We start from the raw sequence: 24,589 nt of genomic DNA, 5'->3' as shown, positions 1-24,589 counted from the left end.
TGCACTCATGTCTGTGGACACTTTTTAGTCTATTTGTTTCTCTCATGCGAACTGCTGACCGTACTCGGTCAATAGGACATAATAATCACATACAGATTACATTTGAAGTACTTGCAACTAGTACCACCTATTTATATTTTATTAAACTGGCAACTTTCCAATAGCAAGCGGGACTTTCTACCATTAAGTTCGACCTGACGTCTGAAACCACGATTGACAGCGCTGCATTATTTTTCATTAGTGTGATGTCACATAAACTATAAAACGAATATTTCATTTAAATTGCCGACGTATTTATTGAACACTCTTATATGTGGAACACGAGGCGGACATAACATCTATTCGCATTTGCAAGTCAATCTTAAGACAAGCTGATATTCTTAATTGCGTCGTATTATATATCAGCTGACTGGAAAATATTTTTGTAAAGGTTATCTTTGTATCAATATCATTGTATCAAAAGACATATAGCCTCGCATATATTTTCTTTCCGATTAAGGAAAACCCTACACTGCAGGACAAGGTATGATTTATTAATACTATATACACATAATACATGAGTACATGGAAGTTTTGCAGCTATTGTTCAATTTTATCTCAGATTCGGTAGTGTAGTTATTAAGAATATGTTAACTTCACCAGTAATTAATAATTTAAATGACAATACTTTTGATTAATTTAGAGAAAGAGTATTCGCTCCTCAATACTGGGAATATGTTTTTTTTTTTGTTTATAATTCGAGAGTTGTTTATAAGTAAACCATTATAAATATTTACATTTTGTTATTTTAATGCTCTTTCCAAACATCTCGCCAGTATTTCAAAATTGCGATGGATTTATTAAAGCACTGTTCGCTTACAATTGACAAATGACATATTAAAAAAGTATACGCACATAAAAAAATAGTCATTGATCATATGTAATTGAATTCCTTGTTTAATATTTTTAGATGGATATCCCCATGAGATTATACCTGTTCTTGCCACGACTGTAACCTAATGCAGTGCAACCTTAATATAATGAACCTAAATATAACGAATTCCTCGTTTTAACAAATAATTCGTAATCCCCTTGAATTGTCCATAAGAGTCAATGTAAAATATACCTTTGCATTGCGAACATTTTTTGCGAACAACCTCTTTATAACGAATTTTCAAGTATAAAGAAAAAGTATAAATACCTCTAATAAACGAATGTTGTCAATCCAAAACCTATATATAAAGTTCCCATCGAGATATGTACGCACTTTTACGGAATTTATTGCATTTTATTTTGATTATTTATCTAAGAAAAAGTTTTTGTTACCTAGCTAATTGTTTTTAAATAGAAAATACAAAATACATACTTTGATCAAATGTGTTATCATTTATTAGTAGAAGTTGTTCGCTATAACAAGATGAGTACGTAATGTTGAGGTGAATTTTTTTACTTCTTTATAACGAATTTCAGACCGACCTAACCTCAACATAGCAAACCTCATTTCAACGAATTATTTGATATAACGAATATTTACTTATTCCCTTGCGATTTGTAATATCGAGGTTGCCCTGTAATAAAACTTTCTTACGCAAATGACTGATGTTCAAGATTGAGCGATCCTACTAATCATATCCTATTAATATTATAAATGCGAAAGTTTGTGAGGATGTATGTATGTTTGTTACGCATTCAAGAAAAAACTACTGACAGGATTTGGATGAAATTTTACAGTAAGACAGGTTATACATTAGAATACCACATAGGCTACAGTTTATAACGATTTTATGTAATTTATCTATAATATAATATATATCACTTCTGCGAAGTCAGGTCGGGTCGCTAGTAATTATATTCAAAATAGAATGGATCAGTCTTTTTTAAATATTACAATGTTTACATTGTAACATTATAATGGCATCCCAATTCCAAATACAGCAAAATACTTATCCTTTTAATTTTCAAAGTTACTTACAGAAGAATTTAAGGTTTGTGCACATGACACCACAGTTGCTCCGGCGTTGGATTGCAATTATATGTACCTACATACAAATCATCAGAGCACTAACGCCGTTTATATTGTCAGGCTGTTTAAATAGATAATAACTCGACATGTATAGCATATTAATGTTGTCAGAAAAAAAAACATTGAATAATTGTTCTACTAATAATGGCAAGAGCAAATGACGAGCGCAGAAATCAGTATCTAAATATTTCTTCTCTTAGTTTTACAAGAAAACAGGACATCTCTGTCGTCGTACATAACGAAAAATCATAGGAATATGTAGAAATGAGTACATATATTATGTCGTCAGTGAGAGGTGACCTGCACACGATACATACTTATACTTATTAATTCACTAAGTTTCGTCCCGGCGCCGGTGTTGCAGCGCCATGTACCCGAGGCCTTAGGTCTTTGACTCTGCATGGCATAAAATTGCAATTTCAATTTAACCCCCCTCTGAGAGGATCATAATAGAGTTGAGATCAATAAAATCATAATTAATACGATTCTTACCCGCAATAATGAGATCTATTCCTTTGGGATTAAAGGTTAATTTGATATTTACATAATTTGAAAACATAAAACTTGAAGCCCTAATAAAATGAGAGAATATTATGTATGTTTATTTTAACTGATGATGTTATTTTAGCAATATTGTTTTACTAACTAACTTTTATTTATATAGTCTGTAAATGGTATGGATATTTCACTAAAATTTGAATAACATTATATTTTGGGGTAACTCAATGTCTATATTTTGATCAAAGTAATCACAATGGTAATACATATGAATTCGTTTGGATTACTTAAAACGATTTTGATATACAAAGCTTCCTTAACAACGTTTAATATCTACTTTGCCATTAAAACAGGTATTATACGACACAATTTATATGTAGCATCGGCAAAATCCGTAAAACAGATCACATACCATTTAAGTGCGTCACCAAAATCTTCAATCTTTATCTATTCGTTGTGCGAAAATGAACTTTATACAAATGTAATAATTTGTAATGTCATATAACCAAAATCATTCGTCAAATTGATGATTGATTATTTTTTTTATTTGTCGATGCTACATTTATTAATTCAAATAATTGTATTTAACTAACATGAATTTGTATTTTTAATGTTAAAAAAGAGTAACTACTGAGTTTCTTGCCGGTTCTTCTCGGTAGAATCTACTTTCCGAACCGGTGGTAGCTTCACTTAATTGTAAAATGACGATTCAAAAGTGCTTGTAAAAGCCTTGATTTATTTTTGTCTTATACTTGTTTCTCCTAGGACTACAAGGAGCAAACCTTTTACATATAACTCTATATCAATATTAGTTCTATTGTATGCACTACAAACACCTTTTGATTAATATATCCTTATTTAAAATACATAACTATTACTTTAATTTTATTTAAAAAGTTTCAACAAAAACTTTGGGCTTTTATAGGGCTCAGTGCTAGCCCTTCTGGGTGTAGTCCCTGTAGGTAGCACTGACACAGAAAAAAGTAAAGTATTTCTACTGGCAAAAAAAACAGTATGGTTGTGTTCTGGTTTTAAAAGTGAGGCAGTGAAACTACAGGCACAAGAGAGATTTTAGTTCCCAAGGCTAGTGGCATATTGGTTTGGTTATATTATTGGTTGGCATATTGGTGAGAAATGCTTCATTGAAAACGTAACGTTTGTTACATACGGAATTTATGTGTATGGACGATGGCGACCACTTACCATCCGTGGTGGCCTATTTGCTTGTCCAGTTATCTATTGGATAAAATAAAATTTTCAATATCTCGACATCGAGCCATTTAGATGTCAGAATTGATTATTTGTGTTTACTTCTCTCGTGATTGGAAAAGGCTATTTATATACATACATAGCAATCTATCAATATAATGTGGGGAAAAAGTAAGAGCAGGAGAAGAATTCAAGAAGGTTATAGAAACTGTTTGAGAATTGCAAATCGTTCTTAGAGAAGCACTTTGTTCTATATCAACTCTAGAGGACTCTGCAGCTCATCGATACCGTTCAACCATTTCGTAAGGGCAACCTAGAGAAGTAAAAAATCGCAGGTTCTATCTTGGACCCTTTGGCATATTATCATCCTCAATCCAAACCAAAGCTTTAAGCTTATATGGAGAAGTAAAATAATAATAAAACAATATTAGTAATTCCTTAAACTGGCACATTGCAAAAAATATTTTTAAAAGAAAAAAAAAAACAAAAGGCGTGTTATATACTTCTAAATGAATGTGTTATATTATTTAATGCGTTGTAATATAATCGATGAATTATATAATGTATATGATATAAATCGTTACCGAGTGCGTCGACCGGAGCCTTGACCGTTGCAGAGAAAGTGGCCGGGCCGCATGCTTATCTAACGTACAAGTATCTTGATCCGATTGTGAAAAGGAAAGAGGGTATGTCTTTAAGACTGACTTTTGAATGCGGCTTTATTTGCACACGTGAGCACGTTATAATTTCAAGAGGACAGTATCAATTTGGATTTTAACCCATTTGCATAAAACAGGAGGTTTTTTTTCTGTTGTGTCTTTATGTCTATTGTAAATTAGTACATAATCGATATTAATATGACAAAACATTAACAACTTTTCAAAGAACATAGCAATAAATGGGCACATATTTGGAGGGAAAATTTTCATAGAAAATAAAAAACTGATAATCGATTTGATGATATCCTTTGGAGCGATATCCGGCGAGGAGTTTCTTCTGCAGACTAGAAAACTGCACAGAACTTCATATGGTAGCATGCAAGTATACCTATCTATTCTCTTATCTCATCGTTGCAAATCTGTTATTGAAAGAGTTCGACGCAGAACTCTTACGAAATGCCACTGGGAAGCAGGACTGCACGCCTATAGGCCCAATTATTCCCAATTACAGTGTAAAAAAAGTAAAGTAAGAAAAGTAACAACCTGTACATTTCCCACTGCTGAGATAAGGCCTCTTCTTCCGTTAAGAAGAGGGTTTGGAACATATTCCACCACGCTGTTCCAATGCGGGTTGGTGGAATGCACATGTGGCACAATTTCGATGAAATTAGACACATGCAGGTTTTCTCACGATGTTTCTTCACCGCCGAGCAAGAGATGAATTATAAACACAAATTAAGCACATACTCATTGCGGTGCTTGCCTGGGTTTGGCCGCAATCATCGGTTAAGATGCACGCGTTCTAACCATGGGCCATCTCAGCTAATTACAGTGTAAGCATTACTATCTTCTTGATTTCGGGCTGTTCTGTGAATATATTTTGGAGGCTGAAAAACTTAATATGTATTCTATTAGTCCATCCCATGTTCATCGTATAGGAATACGTTTTGAGTTTTCATAAACTAGCTACTGCAACAAATCTGTTGATTACGAACATTTTGTTACAATATCTGTAGTAAAACTGCTTGGCATTTATTTGGCTTTGGCTTTTGACTTTTATAATATAATTGGTAGTAAGTCGGGTGAATGGGATACCCGATGGTAACTGCTCCCCACTGCCAATAGACATAGGTACCATCTGAAATGCGATACCAACCTTGGGAATTAAGACGTTATGTCCCTTGTGCCTGTAGTTACATTGACTTACTTACCTTTAAAACTGGAACACAAAAATGCTAAATGTAGGTACTTACTTAGGCGGACTGCACAAAGGCCCATTACCGACTAAATATTTTGTGAAGAAAGAAAAGGTAGAGATTAACTTAACAATATGCAGACATTCAGTAAAAATATTGAAACTAACTTCAATTCAAAACTGTCACTTTAATTACAAATATAAAAAAGCCGTTAATATGTATAAAATTATTTTGAATGGAAGTTTGTTATTTGTTACTGACAAAATATTATTTTAACTATTTTTTTTTAAATATAGAACACGTTAATACTAAGTTGTCCAATTCCACTTTTTATAATTTGTAGTAATAATTTTAAAATGTTAATATTCGTAATACACGTAAGAAAATTTTAAAACGATTTCATTAATTACTTTACTATTGAATTTTTAATTTCGGTGTTCTTTTTTTGTAATAAAGGTTTTTGAATTAGACAGCATATAGAAAGTTTTTTTTTATCTTTTATACTAAGACCAGGAAGGTTATTTTTTTGAGCATTAATTTCTGTTTAGAGTGCGCGTTCTATAAAAAAAGTGTTTACCTTGTTAGCTTCCTAATAGAAAAATTAACGGATAAATAACTTATACTAACAAACATATTCAGAGAAGAGTTAACAATAAGTCATGTTTCTAGTTGTGTCGCCATTTAAATGTTGTTTTGAAATAAATAAGGAGTAGCCGTTAAATAACGTTAACAGCTGTTTCTATTAATTCCAATCTAACCTTTGCAGGGAAAATGTAACCTTTCAAAGAAAGGTTCATGTAAATTGTATTAGAGTCCAACGGAATAATAAATAAGTTAATTAAGTATAAAATTTTCTCTTTTTCGATTTCAAAGTCGGTATATTAAAACGAATATATCTTATAAATTTGTCATATATTTAAAACTAAAAAAAAAACAACAACAATTACACAATAGTCAACAATGATACGAACAACAACAACAGAACATAATTATTTGCACACAAATAAATATCACATTTGAATAACGAGGCGGTGATAACACCGAAACTAGATTAAGTATATTTACAGTTGAACCGCTTATAACTGGTTCAAACCAGATTGCACTGGCTCAAACTAGTTAGCGAAGCTTACAGGATAAGCTATGACACGCGTTTAGTGCTTGCCTCCCTTGTGGTGGTAGATATGTTTGTAGACAGGTACGTGTACGGGGTAGGGCTTAGGGATGGGTACCTCGACCTTCTTTTCAACTTCAACGGGGTAAGGCTTCTCAACTTCATAAGGTACAGGTTTCTCGACGGTGTAAGGGACAGGCTTTTCTACCACTTGATGGACGACCTGAGAGACAAGAATAAAAAAAATCGTAATTAATAAATTATAATTTTTTTTTAGATATTATTTTAATACTGGTGGACTTTTTAGCATATCTAAAAAGAGATTAAATCTTAATTAAAGTATTACATGAAACATTTTTATACAATCTTGGGCAAGATATTAAACGGAAATTTAAAAAAAAAACAAAACGACTTTCAGTTAAAACGATCTTGATAGTGTTACGTAACACGTAGGTATACCCGAATTGCTAAATCTTGATCCGTTATACAGCAATTTTTTTTTAACCCGCTCACGGTCCAATAACTCAAACCGACTTTCATCTTTACATAACGATAAATAACGTAAATGGCGCCACTACACTTGTCAATCACAAAAACACAATGGACATGACATAATGGATCCCACGAACGGTGAAAATACTACTTGAATAAGAGAAACCGAATATTATCGACATTGCAACATTCTTGACAATTTGTTAAATGTGATTATAATTACGATTATACTTATGTGTTGTTTTGTTATCTGTCATTTGTATTGTATTCGAGACAATGTTCGTTTTTTTTTTAAATTTAGAATGCGATGCTGTCTGCAAATGAAATTACGCAGACGCAATAAAATATATTAATTTCAAATGGTAGTAAAAGTATATCAGACGTGTGGTACATACGTCATTTGAGAAAATAATTACATTTGAATAATTGAAAGCATTTACAAGCTGTGTAAAATTTCAATGTTTAGCCGTGTAAATTGTTCTTATAAGCGATCATTTAAGAGCAATATATCTTGTATTATGGTAGTTTCCCCCTTGGTTGCCGTTTTGGGGAAGGGGAACTTTTTCTGGTATTGGATATCCTATGTCATTTACTGTAAATTTTAAAACATGTATGCAAAATTTCACGATGATCTGTATAGTTATATGGTCATTAGTTAGGGTTTGCCAGGAGAACTCACCTTGTATACAGGGACGTGGATCGGTTGTTCAACTGTTACGTGCACGGGGTAGGGCTGAGGGATGGGTATCTTCACGTACTGAGGCACGGACACCGCGACCGGATGGGGTACTGGAACACCTATCTTCTTGATCACGGTCACGTGGTACGGCTTGGTGTGCTCCGAGTGGGAGTGACCTTCGGGCTCCCATTCGTCGGAGGGTCGCGCGCTGGAGTACGCGATCAAGACGATGAGGACTGTTGTTCTCTGGAAAAGAAAATTTATTAATTACTATAAAGAACAAAAATCTTCAAAGTAAGCTGGTGTCATTGATACAAGATTACTATGAAGAACTAAAATCTTCAAAGTAAGTAAGCTGGTGTCATTGATACAAGAAATTGTCACTAGGAAAGTGACTTCTGCAACATCGGAAGACTTGCAGGTCCGTTGTCAGTTTGAAGATATAAGTAGACTCTTTTCTTGTCTTTTCTTGAATGTTCACAAGTATTGGTATAAAAGAATCACCAGCAAAGTGGTTCTACAGATAGGTAGAAAATGCTTTACAAACCCCTCTATTGTGGACATACAAACATCTAATTAGTTTGGATGATAAAAGGAACAAATATGAGTTTCTTTCTGTTTTTTATATACTTGAATGTATATTCCAACCGGTATATCATTTTTTAATTTTAATGAAATCTCTTAAAATAATTTATAGAGCATATTTGTATGAAGTAATTTCGATGTTATTTGAATAAGCGCTGTAATAAGGCCATGATTATATATGGCCTTATTTATATTTAACTTAATCAGTTTTGGTAATCGGCCGCTCAATTCATATATTATAATAAATTTGATTGATTGAAACATAATGATTACAGTATAATATATTACTTCCCGAATTAATCGATTAACTTAAACATAGATACTTTAATCAATTATTAATCAACACAATATATGTCCAAGAGTCACGTCACTAACGAATATACAGACTATACATATATAGCGACCTGGCTTCGAATTTTTTAATATTATTTATTTTTAATAACTGACAGTGGCGTTTAGACAAGTTTATGCCGTGTAAACTTTTAACATGCCATAAATACTTTATGGTATTCTGAAAATTTTACAATTATCTGTAAAGCTTCAACAAAGTATTAAACAAATTAAAAAAAATGAATGAAATCTGTAAATATCAGATCAAGGGAAAATGGCTTATTAATCTATGTGTATAAAACACAATGTATGTGTTTTAATATAATTTGGGCAATGAATTAACTCAATAAAGCTATTATTAATAAGAGTAAGGAAGTACATTTAAACTTTTCACCGAACGATTTATCTTTTTACGTAACACGAACCTCACCTAGAAGTAAGCGTTGTTTTAAACCTAGACAATGGCACAGTAATTACCTCTGTAACACACCCATTCCTAATGGAGGAAGTTATTTTTTTAATCTAGATTTAATCTTGAGCAAAGATCTTAAATAAATAAAACATTCTATTAAAATTATATTACATGTTAAATAATATTCCTTGAAATTTAAATTGGTTTCAAAACGCAATTATTTTTGTTCTTCGTTATGGTTCAGTAATAAAATATAAAATTAGATTTTTTTTCCAGTCGCTGATATAATTTACACATTTAAATTATTGTAAATATAATTTATTCTGAATTAATTAATTGAAGAAGTGAACAAATATTTAAATATATTAAATTGTACAGAAAAAATTATGGCATTTATAATCTACATAGACGGTTACAGAAGCAATTTTTTATCTGTGATAAATTATGTCAAAATATTTAAAATTACTTCCTATGGTTTAAATTGCGTAATAGGTTAAAAATGTAAAGAAATAACTTACGAATGCGATCATGTTGATGGATTTAGGTTGTGTTGGCTTCTTAGTATTGACTGATGCAGTTTCCGATCCCCACGAGCGTTTTATACTTGGTGAAATGAACAACGCGCCTTTCCATTCAGTGATAGGTTCTACGTACCGAGATGGCTAAGATAAAATTAATATTGCACTTCCTCCGCATTGCACGATATACATTGAGGAATTAAACGCAAGTCATTATATTGGCGTTGGTTATTATCCGCAATGTATATCATCGTAAAAGTTTTATAGTCTTTTGGTTCTCGGAATGGCATGATTACGATTTGATAGTACGCTTTGCAGCGTAATAGGACCTTTTTTTGCTATTTTTATATTTATATGTTGCAGTTATTTTTTTTTTTTGAGATATTTGATGATAGAAAGTCTTGTACTGTATGTTATGTATTGTAAGATGTAGTTTTTTTGGTGTTAAAACACACTTCATATATTTTCTATGAGAATAAGTTGAATTAGTAATCAGTAATTTACTTCCCCTGTTTTCAAATGACTTCCTTACCATAACATATGGTACTGGTGGGAAATAAATTACAGGGCTTTGAGAAAAAAATGACAAAATATCGACAGTAATGAAATCGTATTGAGAATAGCCATTTCAGGGGTTTTAGTGGACAAGGATCTTACATAACTCGATGACTCCTTATGGGTTTTAAGATTTCCCATTAATCATATGCAGGCTGTTGTTGTCGTTGCTAGAACCAAACGGTCTTTAAATACAAATCCAAACCATCAAAATATGTCTTTTTTAAGTTTTCAACACATTTGTATTTAAATTATTTAATATGAATTTTTTTCTTTATTGGAATGAAACGTAAAATTAAAAAAAATTGATACTAAGAGAATCAAAAGCGTGTTTTAATGGAATATTTATAATAGATTTAGTTAGCATGTTATGATAATTAGTATACCATTAAGTCCTAGACATTTTATTAGCTTTTATAAAACTTCACCTGTTAGCATGTCTGGGTCAAACATTGCTACTAAATTAAAACCAGTTCCACACAGTCGACTAAGTGGGAATATCTTTACTTCCATACTAATATTATAAATGCGTAAGAAACTCGTTCTGTCTGTCTGTCTCACATTCACGGCAAAACTACTGGAACGATTTAAATGGAGTTTTGTACACAAATTGTTTAGAGCCTGAGGAAGGCCATAGGCCATTTTGGAATTAAAGAGGTAAGCTTTGTATACCAATCATCAACGTAATATTTGTAAATATATTTATATTCTACGCGAGCAAAGCCGCGTTTAACTGCTAGTTGTATATAATTTTTTGGCGACGACATAATTGATGCTAATAATAAATATTTTTCCTTTTAATGCTCTATTATTTTTTTAAATAAACGGTTTCTTTCTCCCATTTAAATTTGGAACACTTGATCCTAGAAGTCGAATCGCCTTATTGTCTCCACTGGTAACAGTTGATCGGTTGAGCGGTTCAGATGAACAAGAGAATCAAATAAACAAACTAATGTTCGCATTTATAATATTAGTTAGGATTTTATATCCTGGGAAACAGGAAACATTCATATATGGATTGTAAATATATTTTTTTTATTATATATATAGGCGAATAGGCAATAGAGCCACCTTATTGTCCTTTCATCGCTAAAGCGCCGAAAATGTTGGGTATTAAGATGTTATGGAAGTATATTATGAGTTGGTTCCTGCCTAGACTGGCTTCCACAAAACCTTCCCACCGAGTGGTCACCATGCAGTGAAATAATATAACATGTGTGAACAATGGTTGGGCAACTAGGCACTAAGTGTGAGGAATGTATATACTTGTGCTCTATGTTGTACTCTTCCGGAAATGTAGACGTTAACATTCATCATCGTACAACAGCGGTTGGGAAAAAGGCGAGGAGTGACTGGCATACCCTATGACAGGTGAACGCCTATAACACTCAAGGGCTTAGTTTATAAGCGCATGATCAGGCTGCTCCTAATATCTGGCAGCAAATGTTCCAAGCAAGCAAAATGCTAGATGATGCTGAATGTGTGTTGTGATGAGACTCGAGAAGTACGGAAAGCTGCAAGAGAGCAGGCTACGTTGGTATGGGTATGTAAAATGAAAGACTATATGGATAATTTTGTGACCGATCTAAGAATCAGGAGGGCTAAGTGCAATCTAAGACGAGATGGACAGATGTTGTCTTCTAAGAATCAGGAAGGCTAAGTGCAATTTAAGACGAGATGGACAGATGCTGTCAAGAGAGATCTCCTGCAATGATGATGAGATGTTCATGCAATGTACCTGTCTGAAGAGGATACATCCGGTAGAAATGAAACAGACTCAGAATGCGATCAGAGACGAGATGGATGGTAAACGTCAAGAGAGATTTAATTTTCAATGTATTCGAAGTCCGATACAGAAAAGAGAAAAATCAGAAAGGCAGACCCCACCAATAGGAATAATAGATGCCATGGAAGAATAAAAAGTGACAATGGGGTTTTCTAATCACGGAAATAGCTCTAATGTTATTTTTATGGTTGTATTGTAAAGTCGTTTTTTCTTAAATTGCAATAACAATTACTGATTGGAATCTCTTAAGAGTGTGTTATCTCAAACTAGAGATCTTATATTATTTCGTTTTCCAGTACAGGCTTGAAACAGTTCGGAATTACATCGCAAGCAACTTTTACTTTTAAATAAAGTTAAAAACATAATTAATTCTCTGATTTTGTAATTTAACCAAATTGACACGAGTTATTTTATCCGAGGCTAATTCGAAAGTCATATACAGATAATTATAAAAAATAAATCGACGATGCACAATACATTCAATAATTATTTAATCGAATCAATATTTAATTAACGTGATATAATTATATTTATTAACTTTAAGTGTTTGTAACTAATATTGTTTGATGTTTTTGAATCTATTAAATATTTTAAAGTTGATCAGTTTCTTTCTAACTTACACACTAATTTGTTTGAACCGTTTGTCTTTCATAAAGGCATAATTAAAATATAATTAACTAAAATGTTGGGTCTTTGTTTAATTTGAACTGTTATTTTAAAATTCTTTTGTCGAGATGCAATATTATTAATAATAATTATTAGACCTTTAGTTAAAAATTTAGGAGATGTAAAATTTTTACATCACAATAGTATAAAACATAGCTACTTCCCGTCGTATGCTTAGATCTTTTAAATTACGCAATGGATTTTAATGCTGTTTTAATCAATAAGCCAAGCGATTCAAGAGGAAGGTTTATACATACTTACATAATACATATATATCAAAGTATAAACAAACCGAAAAATTTGACTTTTGGCTGGATTTTTTGTTGATATATCTGTTCTTCAACTTATAAGTTGTACTAGTTTTCGCCCGCGGTTTCGATTGCGTTTTATTGTGTTGGTTGTCACATGTCTCAAAAAAAGCTTCTTATACCCTTTTTCATACCAAATTTCATCAAATACGGTTCAGTGGTTTGGTCTTGAAAGTGCGACATACAGACAGACAGACAGTTCTTTCACATTTATAATATTAATATAGATTTTATTGTAACGGTCCGAATATAAAACAATATTTTTAAGATTGCGTTCCGATTCTTGCATTTGACCCGTATACCTTCGTCCGCATCAAAATCTTTAACTAAATCCTGTAACCATCAATGTCCCACACTTTCACTATATCCTTCATAAAGATAGTTTATTCAACGGTTTAAGTCGCTCTGCAGCGATGCGGTAATAAGCAGTCATAATTACTTTCGCGTTTATGATACCTGCTCCGTCGAAAGTTACCACTGCACCGGCAACCTAGTTCTTGGATTATCGTTGAAATAACACTGATATGGTAACGTATTACGTCTGATAATGGAACTGCGAACACTTTCTCCGTGAGATAATGGTTGACGACATGCATCGATTGATAAATATCGATTACGGGAAGTCGATGCTCGTAGGGTCGATAGAAAGTATCTTTGTATGTTATTTATCGAGTAGCTGAACATTTGTCTGTCTATATTCGAAAGTAAGTTATAAAACTTTATCTATAGCTAGCAAACTAATAAATTAACAAAAAAAGTATCCTATATCCTTTTCCGGGAATCAAACTATCTCCATACCCAATTCCATCAAAATCGGTTTAGCAGTTTATACGTAAAGATGGAACAGAAAGTTATTATGGCATTTGAAATATTGTTATAGATGTATAGTTTTATTTGAGAGACATACATTGTTTTATACAGATAATTAAGATTATAAAATGGATGATAGAAGATACTTATAATATAGATAAGTATCTTCTATTATAAATGTGAAAGTAGCTCTGTTTGTCTGTCGCTCTTTCACTACCAAACTGCTGAACCGAATTTGATAAAATTTGGTATGAAGCAAGCTCGAACTACAAGAAAGGACATAGGTTACTTTTTAGCCTGACACAAGATAACCAAAACCCCAAAAATGGCGAAGCCGGGGGCCACTTCTAGTAATAGACATGTAAATTGCCTTTTTCGGATACTAATTCAACAGTAAGCTTTAATGTTCCACCCATTGTAATCGCATTTTCCATTGGTCACAACGATTTAACTCAAACTAAACAATACGAGAAACATGAACCCAGTGGTTAGAACACGTGCATCTTAACCGATGATTTCGGGTTCAAACTTAGCAAGCACTACTATATATATATGTGCTTAATTTGTGTTTATAATTCATCTCTTGCTCGACGGTGAAGGAAAACATCGTGAGGAAACCTGCATTTGTCTAATTTCATTGAAATTCTGCCACATGTGCTTTCCACCTACTCGCTAATGCGAGTAGGTGGAAAGCACACATTCCACCACGCTGTTATAATAACAGCGTGGTGGAATGTGTTCCAAGCGCTCTCTTTAATGGGAGAGGAGGCCATTAGGCCAGCAGTGGGAAATTTACAGTTACTTTTTACTTTTAAACAATACGAAATTCCTCTTTTTAGGGCATAATGCTAATTCCCTATCGTGTCAATAGTTAAAAGATAAAGTAGAAACTCGCATCTTCGCTTGGGTTATAGATGGTTCTCGTCAGGTGCTAGGCATAAAAACTACCCTAACCCGGTTTACATGTTTAGACGAGAAAGTCTAAAATACATACAGAGACACACAGAACTACTTACAGAACTTGACGACCTCCGTGGTCGAGTGGTGTGTACCCCGGTTTTCATGGGTACGCCACTCCGAGGTCCCGATTCCTGGCCGAGTCAATGTCGATTATCATTAGTTTTCTATGTTGTCTTGGGACTGGGTGTTTGTGGTACTGTCGTTGCTTCTGATTTTCCGTAACACAAGAGCTTTAGCTACTCACATTGGGATCAGAGTGATGTATGTGATGTTGTCTCATATTTATTTATTTTTTAATATTAGTACAGATAAAGAAGAAGCCATCTCAGTCTACAGATTTGATAAAATTGGCGTGTCTGTTTGTAATATTAAAATAACAGCTTTTTACTAAATGCATATATACAAGCTATATATACCGAAATAACATTTTTTATAAAAAAATTCTGTCCGTCTGTTTACCTTTGCACAATTTTTGTTTGTCTGTCTGTTTGTTTCGGGTAATCACTGGAACGGCTGTACCGATTTTGATGGGACTTTCCTTGGCACATGTAATAAGAATTCTTAAATACTTATTTTAAAACAAAAACAAATCAAATGTGATACAATGATAATACTAAATTTACATGTGAATCAATTTTATTTCGGAAGCTGATTAGATTAATAACTGATAAGAAAGTTAACTGACAACCCTTAGTGAGTGAGAATAACGACGTTAGGAAGTGAACAGTGAGATGCGATGCGGACTTCCGGTGATCAGAACCACTGTCGCTCGTAATGCGTTATTAATTGATCGAAAACTGTGATTAAACTGTAGTTAAACTGATAATTATGTAAACGATTATAAAGGACGGTTGTTAATTTAATTGTGTAACCCTTTATCTATTTGTCAAACTTTTGTTTCGTCTTCACAGTTCAAGGACTAGGAAAAAGTGTTTTTTTGGGATAACGGTTTTGTGTTAAGTGAACCGCGATGACTCAGTGGTATTTTTTATTAGGTATGCAGTTCGACCGCCTTATAGGATACTTGACAAGCGATCACAATCCTCCATAAACTTTGTTTTAAGTAATAAAAAACTGATACTAAATATACTACAGAATTCGCTTATTTACGACATCACATCAGAAACGTCTAAAATTGTTCTAAAAGTGTTTATTATATTGTCCATGTATTATATACAAAAACCTTCCTTTCGAATTAATCTAACTACTAAGAAAACCGCATCAAAATCCGTTGATCTAAGCATACATAGGGACAGACAGCGATAAGCGACTTTGTTTTATACATATATTTTCTGATGATGACGATTAACCTAACTAAAACATAATTATCCATTTTAGCTGTAGTTGCACTGACTCAATCTCCTTTCAAACCGGAACCCAGCAATTCTAAGCATTACAGTTTAGCGTTAGAATATGTGATGGTATGATACCCCACGCTCTAGTGTCGTTATGACGTTTTTATAATTGAATCTCATTCACTTCTAATAACGGGATATTTAAATATTTCGATTGAATTAATTAATTTTCTTGGCACCTAATTGCATTTGAGCTGAGATGGCCCAGTGGTCAGAACGCGTGCATCTTAACCGATGATTGCATGTTCAAACCCAGGCAAGCAGAACTGAATATTCATGTGCTTATTTCATGTTTATAATTCAGATCGTGCTCGGCGGTGATGGAAAACATCGCGAGGAAACCTGCATGTGTCTAATTACATCGAAATTCTGCCACATTTGTATTCCACCATCCCGCATTGAAACAGCGTGGTGGAATGTGGTCCGAACATTTTCCTCAAAATGGAGAGGAGGCCTTGGCCCAGCAGTGGGAAATTTACAGCTTGCTGTTGCCAATTGCATTATGATTCCTTTTATTAAAGATTCATTAAAGATGTCAAATTTAAATTAATTTTAAATATTTTAAATTATTTAGTTTTAAGTGTTTTAATATATATTTACGGTAATAATTCTGGATTACAATTCTTAAAAACAGTGTCAATAGTGTTTGTGACGCATATACACAACTAAATCTGAACAAAAGAAGAATCGAATCGACTGTCATACTCTAACGGCCGCTTAACTTGAAATCTTCTGCATAAACCCGGGGAGTATTTTGTTTTAAAGATATTTTACACGTTATAACCTAATTCGAACAAGGCTTGCATGTTGTGGATAGCATCTGTCTGCTCCTTTGGCGTGATTACTGTCTCACTTTGCTTGACAAATAGTTGGAAGCAAAGTTGAAGATTTTAACATAGTCCTCAGATAGTTCTTCACAATATATGTACTGTGCATAGGCCTCAGCTTATTTTGTAAGCTGTAATCCTTGTGTTCAGTGTACATTAAGCTTATAATATTGTTTGAATTAATTAAAAACTAAATAACTATATACCTACATATTTACAAAAGAAAATAAAAAATAATTAAAAACATTATATTATATGTGATTCACATAGTACTATTGTAATATTATACCAAATATCACATATAAGTTTGCCTTAATTAATTGCTAGTACCTTAACTGACAAAAAAATAAGAAATAACATCTTGTTATACCTACCTATAATAATCTTTTTTACACATAGATCTGAACAACCCTTATTATATAAAATAACTTCTTTAAGAGTATTTAAATACATCTTATTATAATTTTACAGTTTAACATCATGGAGTATACTATCATGACCCGCAAAACTTCAATGAAAGATATGGAGGCCAAATTCCAATTGACCCTTAAAGAATTACAATCTTCCAAGGAGTTAAACAGACAACTTCTTCAAGAGCGTGAGGACAGTGAAGAAGAGATTCAAAAAATTGTTAATAAAAACACTGAACTCAAAAGCGAGTTAGCTAAATTAAATGAACATTGTTTAGATGTTGTTAGCCAGCGGGACAACCTTCTTGAGATTGTGACCTCATTTAAAGAGTGTAGCGAGGAACATGAAAGAGCTTTGAGTCGCATTACAGAACTGGAAGTGAGTCTTTTTAATGCTCAAAAGGCAGAATTAGAATTGGAAAAAATTCAAACAAGCCAGAAATGTGATGCGACTGAAAGTTTGTATAATAAGTTAGTTATACCTGCCCCTGACTCCAATACCACCTTACAGGAGTCTAAAATTAAACATACACCCATGAGTTCACATAATAAGATAAAAAAATATATAAAATTAAATAAATTCATCCGTAAAACAAAAAAAAACATTAATAACTATCAATACATATGCAAAATGAGAAAAGACCGGTCACATTTAATTAATAAAGTAAAATCATCAAATAATAAATTGCAGAATAATAAAATAATATATGAAAATGACATTGAACAACTGCAATTAGAAATTTCTAGCCTACAAAGATCTTTAGATTTTGTTAATAAAAAATATGAATTGGCTCAAAAACAGATAGAGGAACACATACACACAGCCAACAATCTTCTTGAGCTATGCACCTCTAACTTAGAAAAATTTGAATCCTTATCGAATAAATGTAACTGTATGCATACTCAGGAAAATGAGTTGGTTCCCCCTAATAATACCAAAGTATCACCTATCAAATTGAGTCAATGTGCACCAGGGATCCATAACCATAATAAACTGGGGTTAGAATTAAATAAAGATGTTATTATAGTATCGGATAAGTTAGGACAGGGCTTTGGCTCAATAATTAAAAGTGAAATAAAAAATGTATTTAACACATGCTCACCCGGGGCAACCTATCAATACCAAATAAATAAAATAAATTCTATGCATCTGGGTTCTAATAATGTAGTAGTATTAATGCATGGTGACAGTTTGTCTCTAAACAAAAAGAGTTTAATTAAGGAAATTAAATTATTAATTGAAATCCAAAATCAAAAGAAATGCAAATTTATAATTAGTTTATTTCCATATTCACATACCTTGACAGATGCACAGAATTTACATATTTATGACTTAAACCTATGTCTATATAATTTGACTCGACATTGCAGTAATGATTTAATGTTATTTGACATTAATAAATTCATTCATAGATTTAAGTGGACAGAGGATACTATGTACCTACCAATGAAATCGAAAAGACAAATTGGTAACCTAATTGCCTTCAATATCAAAAATTATTTTACAAGTAATGTTACCAAGGATCATATGTATAATAAAAATAATAATTTAATTTATATTAACTCCGACAAAATTAAAAATACTCAAATTAATAGTTTAAACTAAATAAAACGACAACATCTGCGCCCTCTTACTTAAATATTATACATCAAAATATACAGGGCATAGGTGGCAAAGATCATGAAATAGAATTATTTTCGGAGTGTTATAAAATACATGTATTTTGTTTCACAGAACATTGGGTTAAAAAATTTGACATATTTAATATTTCAAACTTTAAACTGTCAAGTGCGTTCGTAAGAGGGAGTGCTATTCGTGGTGGCTCATTAATATTAGTACGGAATGATATCGTTTGTAAATCTCGAAAAGATATTGTGGCCCTCTCTATCGAACGTACTATCGAACTATCCTGCGTGGAATTTCCACAGTACATTATAGTCTGCGTGTACCGGCCCCCATCGGGAGATTATTATTTGTTTGAAACCACTATGGAGGACATTCTTAAAAAGCTATGTAAAACTAATAAATATATAATTGTATGTGGGGACTTTAACGTCGACTTACTTAAAGAAACTACGTTAAGTGTTCGGTTGGTGGCCTTGTTTATGTCATTTAATTTAACTCATAGAGTTAATGAACCGACGCGAATAACCGACGGCACTTCTACGTGTATTGATAATGTGTTCTGTGACTGTGAAATATATGAAGTATCAATTATAAATAATTTAACTTCTGACCATTGTGGTCAGAAGTTTTCATTAAAACACAAAGAAATAAATCATTTAAAAAAAATAACATACAGGCCAATAACGGCTAACAAATTACATTGTTTTAAAGATATTGTGGCGTATAAATTGTCTAATCTAGATCTTACGACACAGGATCCAAATGAGCTTTATAATTCATTTTTTGAAGTAATACTAAAAGAATTTAACAATATATTTAAAATGAAATCATGTTATAGTAACACAAAATTAAAGTTTAGTGACTGGGCTACTGTTGGTATTTATAAAAGTAGAAATAAATTATACGACTTATATGATATGAGGCGGTGGAATCGAAGCGTAGCCTTTTTAGAATACGTCATTAAATATTCCAAAATTTTTAAAACAGTATGCATTTCTGCTAAGTCCTTATATTTAAAGAAAAAAATCCTGGATTCTGATAATAGAATTAAAGCCACATGGGATGTTATTAGTAGTGTTAGTGGAAAACCCAAAAAGGAAATGATACCAATAGAATTAAACACAGGTAGTAGATACACGAGTTCTGAATTAGAGGTTGCTAATTTATTTGAATCATTTTTTGATAAAGTACCCCATAAAATAACATTTCATTTAAAATCATCTACATCAAATGCAGCTAGGTTATTAAATAATAGTGTTTCTAAATGCGTTATTGATTTTTCATTTGAAACGGTTTCTGCAATAGATGTCATAAAAGTATTTAAAACTATAAATATTAAAAAAACTAACGACATATGGGGCATTTCGGTAAATTTTTTTAATAAAATCATATACGATATTGCTCCGTATATAGCAGTAATTTTTAACAAGAGTTTGGACACGGGTTCATTTCCTAACTTGTTAAAATGTAGTAAAGTTTTACCACTTTTTAAAACTGGAAACAGAAGCGATCCCGGTAATTACAGGCCTATTTCAATACTCCCATCCTTAAGTAAAATTTTCGAAAAAATTATTTTAAATCAACTTCTCGTCCATTTCGGTACAAATGCTATTTTTCATGGTGAGCAATTCGGTTTTAGAAGAGGTCGCTCGACAACTGATGCGGGAATTGCGCTTCTCAAACATATTTACGATGCTTGGGAGAAATCACAGAACGCTATTGGAGTATTCTGTGATTTATCTAAAGCATTCGATTGTGTAGAACACGAAACGCTTCTTTATAAGCTCAAATATTACGGTGTTAAAGGTAAAGCTCTTGATCTCATCGCTTCATATTTAAGTCAAAGAATCCAGCAAGTTTTCATTAATGGAATAAAGTCTTCTGGATCTACGTTAAAAATGGGAGTTCCACAAGGTTCAATTTTGGGTCCCTTTCTATTCCTAGTATATATAAATGATCTTCCTTTCTATGTTAAGGGTATTTGTGATATAGTGTTGTTTGCTGACGATACTTCGCTGATTTTTAAGGTTGACAGGAAAAAAAATGACTATGACGATGTGAACGGTGCATTATCACAGATACACAATTGGTTTACAGTAAATAATTTAGTTTTGAATGCTCAAAAAACAAAATGTGTAGTTTTTACCCTACCTAATGTTAGCAAGCAAAATTATAATATAGCTTTAAATGGTGACCGTCTTGAAGTAGCTGATACTACGGTGTTTTTAGGAATAGAATTGGATTCCAGACTTCAGTGGACTTCTCATTTATCATCCCTAACAGGAAGACTCAGCTCCGCAACATACGCGGTTAGAAAAGTTAGACAACTAACTGATATTGATACCGCTCGTTTAGTTTATTTTGGTTATTTTCACAGTATTATGTCATATGGCATATTACTTTGGGGTAACGCTGCAGATATTGAATCTGTCTTTATTTTACAAAAGAGAGCAATTCGGTTTATTTATAATCTTGGAGCTAGAGACTCTCTTCGGGATGTTTTTAACAGAGTAGGAATACTTACTGTTGCGTCGCAATATATTTACAACAATATCATGTATATTCACAGTAACATTGATCACTTTGATAAAATCAGTGATAATCATTGTATATGCACTAGAAGTAAGGATAAACTTATAACGCCAAGTTTCCGACTCCGCAAAGTCAATAAATCCTTCTTGGGGCAAGGTATCCGTTTCTATAATAAAATTCCGCAGAAATTTTTAACTTTGCCGTTTAGTAAATTCAAATCGTTTGTAAAAAATACATTGGTAGAAAAAGCATATTATTCGATACAAGATTTTGTAGATGATAAAAAAGCGTGGAGTTAATACCTGTTGACTTCCAAGCAGGATACATTAATTGAAATAATTGTATTTAATTAACATGACGTTGTATTTTTTAAATGTTAAAAAAGAGTAACTACTGAGTTTCTTGCCGGTTCTTCTCGGTAGAATCTACTTTCCGAACCGGTGGTAGCTTCACTTAATTGTAAAATGACGATTCAAAAGTGCTTATAAAAGCCTACTTGAATAAAGTTTATTTTGATTTGATTTGATTTGATTTGATTTGATTCATAAATAATTCCTTTTTAGCATTTTTATTAAACAAAAGATAAGTTTTTAGTGTGTCGTGTTTCGAAATTATTTCCCGTTTGATTTGTTTTTGTCAATAGAGTTTAGTTGCGATTTGTTAACAGACGTATTTTAAGATGTTCACAGGTTTCGAGAATATCTTAAGTTTACCATAAAGACAAATTACACTATGTTTTTTTTATATATATATCTATAAAGAGATTGCTATCTTATTTTTAACGTAATCACGCAAAAACCGCTAAATAATTTGACATGAAATTTGTAGTTTTGTTCAGCATATTTCAGAAAAGGTTTTTGGGTAAATATATAATAAATCACAACATATAAAAACATCGCGTGACTGGATTGCTAGAGATCATTACTATTAAAATATAATGAGAAAATGTAAGTTTTATGGGGCCATGAATTTATAAATCAGTTAACGGAAGGCGATCTAATAAATATGTAGATGGATGTAGATTTTTATCTACAATCTTTATCACATAGATATCTATAATATAATTTTCATTTCAATATCTAAAATAATCATAGTTATCTTAACATCGGAACAAAATGTAACAAATTATAATTGCTGGATGGTAACTTAGTGCTGGTAGCTGGTGAGTGGTATAATGATACAGTGAGTTACTGACACACTTTCTATTGTTGCATTTTTTTATCGGTTAGTGCAAAAAAGCATACGTTAGTTTTATTTGGAAGTGATAAATTTTAGCACACATAACTTCACAAACAATACCTAACGCGTATCTTTTGTGAAGTTAATGAAGTTATACTTCTTTGAAGCTATATATAAAACAAGCTATATCACTACATAGTATAAAACGAAGTTGCTTTTTCTGTCCCTGTATCACTTTGTATGCTTAAATCTTTAAAATTAAGCAACGGATTTTGATGCGTTTTTTCAATAGATAGAGAGATTCGAGAGGAAGGTTTATATATATATCTATACATGGACAATTTAGTAAAGAAACACTGATAATTTCAGAAATTGCCACTGTGATATAATATAATTGCATCCGTGCGAAGTCGGGAGGGTCGTTAGTATAGAATAATATTGTGAGAGTTTTTTAACTCTTAATGTTTAATAAATTTCAATAAGAAACTGACACTACGTTAAGTAACTAATTTCATTTTTTTTAAGGTTTAATGTTTTGTGATTGAAGCTAGCTTAAAATGACTAAGCACCACGAGGTCTGTTAAGTTACGTTTAAGTTACAAAGTTGATGACATCACAGTTAAATATTTTTGTTTTTCTTTGCAAAAACAAAATAAATTTTATTCAAGTAGGCTTTTACAAGCACTTTTGAATCGTCATTTAACAATTAAGTGAAGCTACCACCGCTTCGAAAAGCAGATTCTACCGAGAAGAACCGGCAAGAAACTCAGTAGTTACTCTTTTTCAATATATAAAAAATACAAAGTCAAGTTAGTTAAATACAATTATTTAAATTAATATTTGTTTCGCCTATATAATTTATGTTCTAGTTGTATTCCGCTCTTACTGTATTACATTATACATATATACAGAGAATATAATACGGTTAGGTTGATTAACTTAGATTGAGAGCCAATGGGTTAGAAAGTGTCTGCCCCGTGCGACGGTCACAAGTTGAATGCATCAGCTGTTAGTGCGTTTTGTGACAAATCAAGTCAAATCAAAATATGCTTTATTCTAGTAGGCTTTTATAACTTTTGACTCGACATTTTTCAATTAAGTGAAATGTGTGTACACACATTTGGTACTATCCAGGCTCATCATAAATATTAAGATAAGATTTTAAAAACAATATGTTATCAAAAATCACAACAATACAATTGACGAGCGAGGTATGTCGAGTAGTGTGTACAGAAGTTTTCATGGGTACGCCACTTCGAGGTCCCGGGTTCGATGTAGAAAAAGTTCATTAGTTTTCTATGTTGTCTTGAGTCTGGGTATTTGTGTATGTTTCTTGTATGTGATGTTATTTATTTAAAAAGAACGCCGACATAAATAATATGAACGCCATTAAGATAATCAAAATATGATCAATAATAAATTTCCCTCTGAAATTATAAACTTGTCAGTTATTTACAATAACTTAACAAAACCATTTCGTACTTAAGTTAGTTTGAAAGTCAATACATTAAAACTTGATAATTATAGTAAAGTAAAGTAAAGTAAAGTAACAGCCTGTACATTTCCCACTGCTGCCACGGTTTGGAACATATTCCACCACTCTGTTCCAATGCGGGTTGGTGGAATGTGCATTCCACATTGTGGCAGAATTTCGATGAAATTAGACACATGCAGGTTTCCTCGTGATGTTTTCCTTCACCGCCGAGCACGAGATGAATTAAGTATAAAGACAAATTAAGCACATATAGTGGTGCTTGCCTGGGTTTGAACCCGCAATCATCGGTTAAGATGCACGCGTTCTAACCACTGGGCCATCTCAGTTCTATAAACCTGAATATCTTAACACAGTTTTTGTTTCTTGTCATTATCATTTTCATAGAAGT

The 24,589-nt window shown here is 32.3% G+C and overlaps 1 protein-coding gene across 1 annotated transcript; it reads right to left on the bottom strand.

Annotated features, from left to right (window-relative positions):
- Nucleotides 1-6,459: 6,459 nt before the first annotated feature.
- On the bottom strand, nucleotides 6,460-9,767 carry LOC124538449 (proline-rich protein 4-like). Its single transcript, XM_047115520.1, has 3 exons — nucleotides 9,692-9,767; nucleotides 7,847-8,092; nucleotides 6,460-6,898 (listed from the first exon to the last, which is right to left on the bottom strand). Exons 1-3 carry the CDS (start codon nucleotides 9,701-9,703, stop codon nucleotides 6,716-6,718), a joined length of 441 nt encoding a protein of 146 aa, XP_046971476.1. The 5' UTR covers nucleotides 9,704-9,767; the 3' UTR covers nucleotides 6,460-6,715.
- Nucleotides 9,768-24,589: the final 14,822 nt, after the last annotated feature.

Source organism: Vanessa cardui, chromosome 20 (genome assembly GCF_905220365.1).
Source record: "Vanessa cardui chromosome 20, ilVanCard2.1, whole genome shotgun sequence".
Taxonomy (NCBI): domain Eukaryota; kingdom Metazoa; phylum Arthropoda; class Insecta; order Lepidoptera; family Nymphalidae; genus Vanessa; species Vanessa cardui.
Note: the sequence above shows the minus strand (reverse complement) of the source record. Positions and strands in the feature narration are given on the sequence as shown.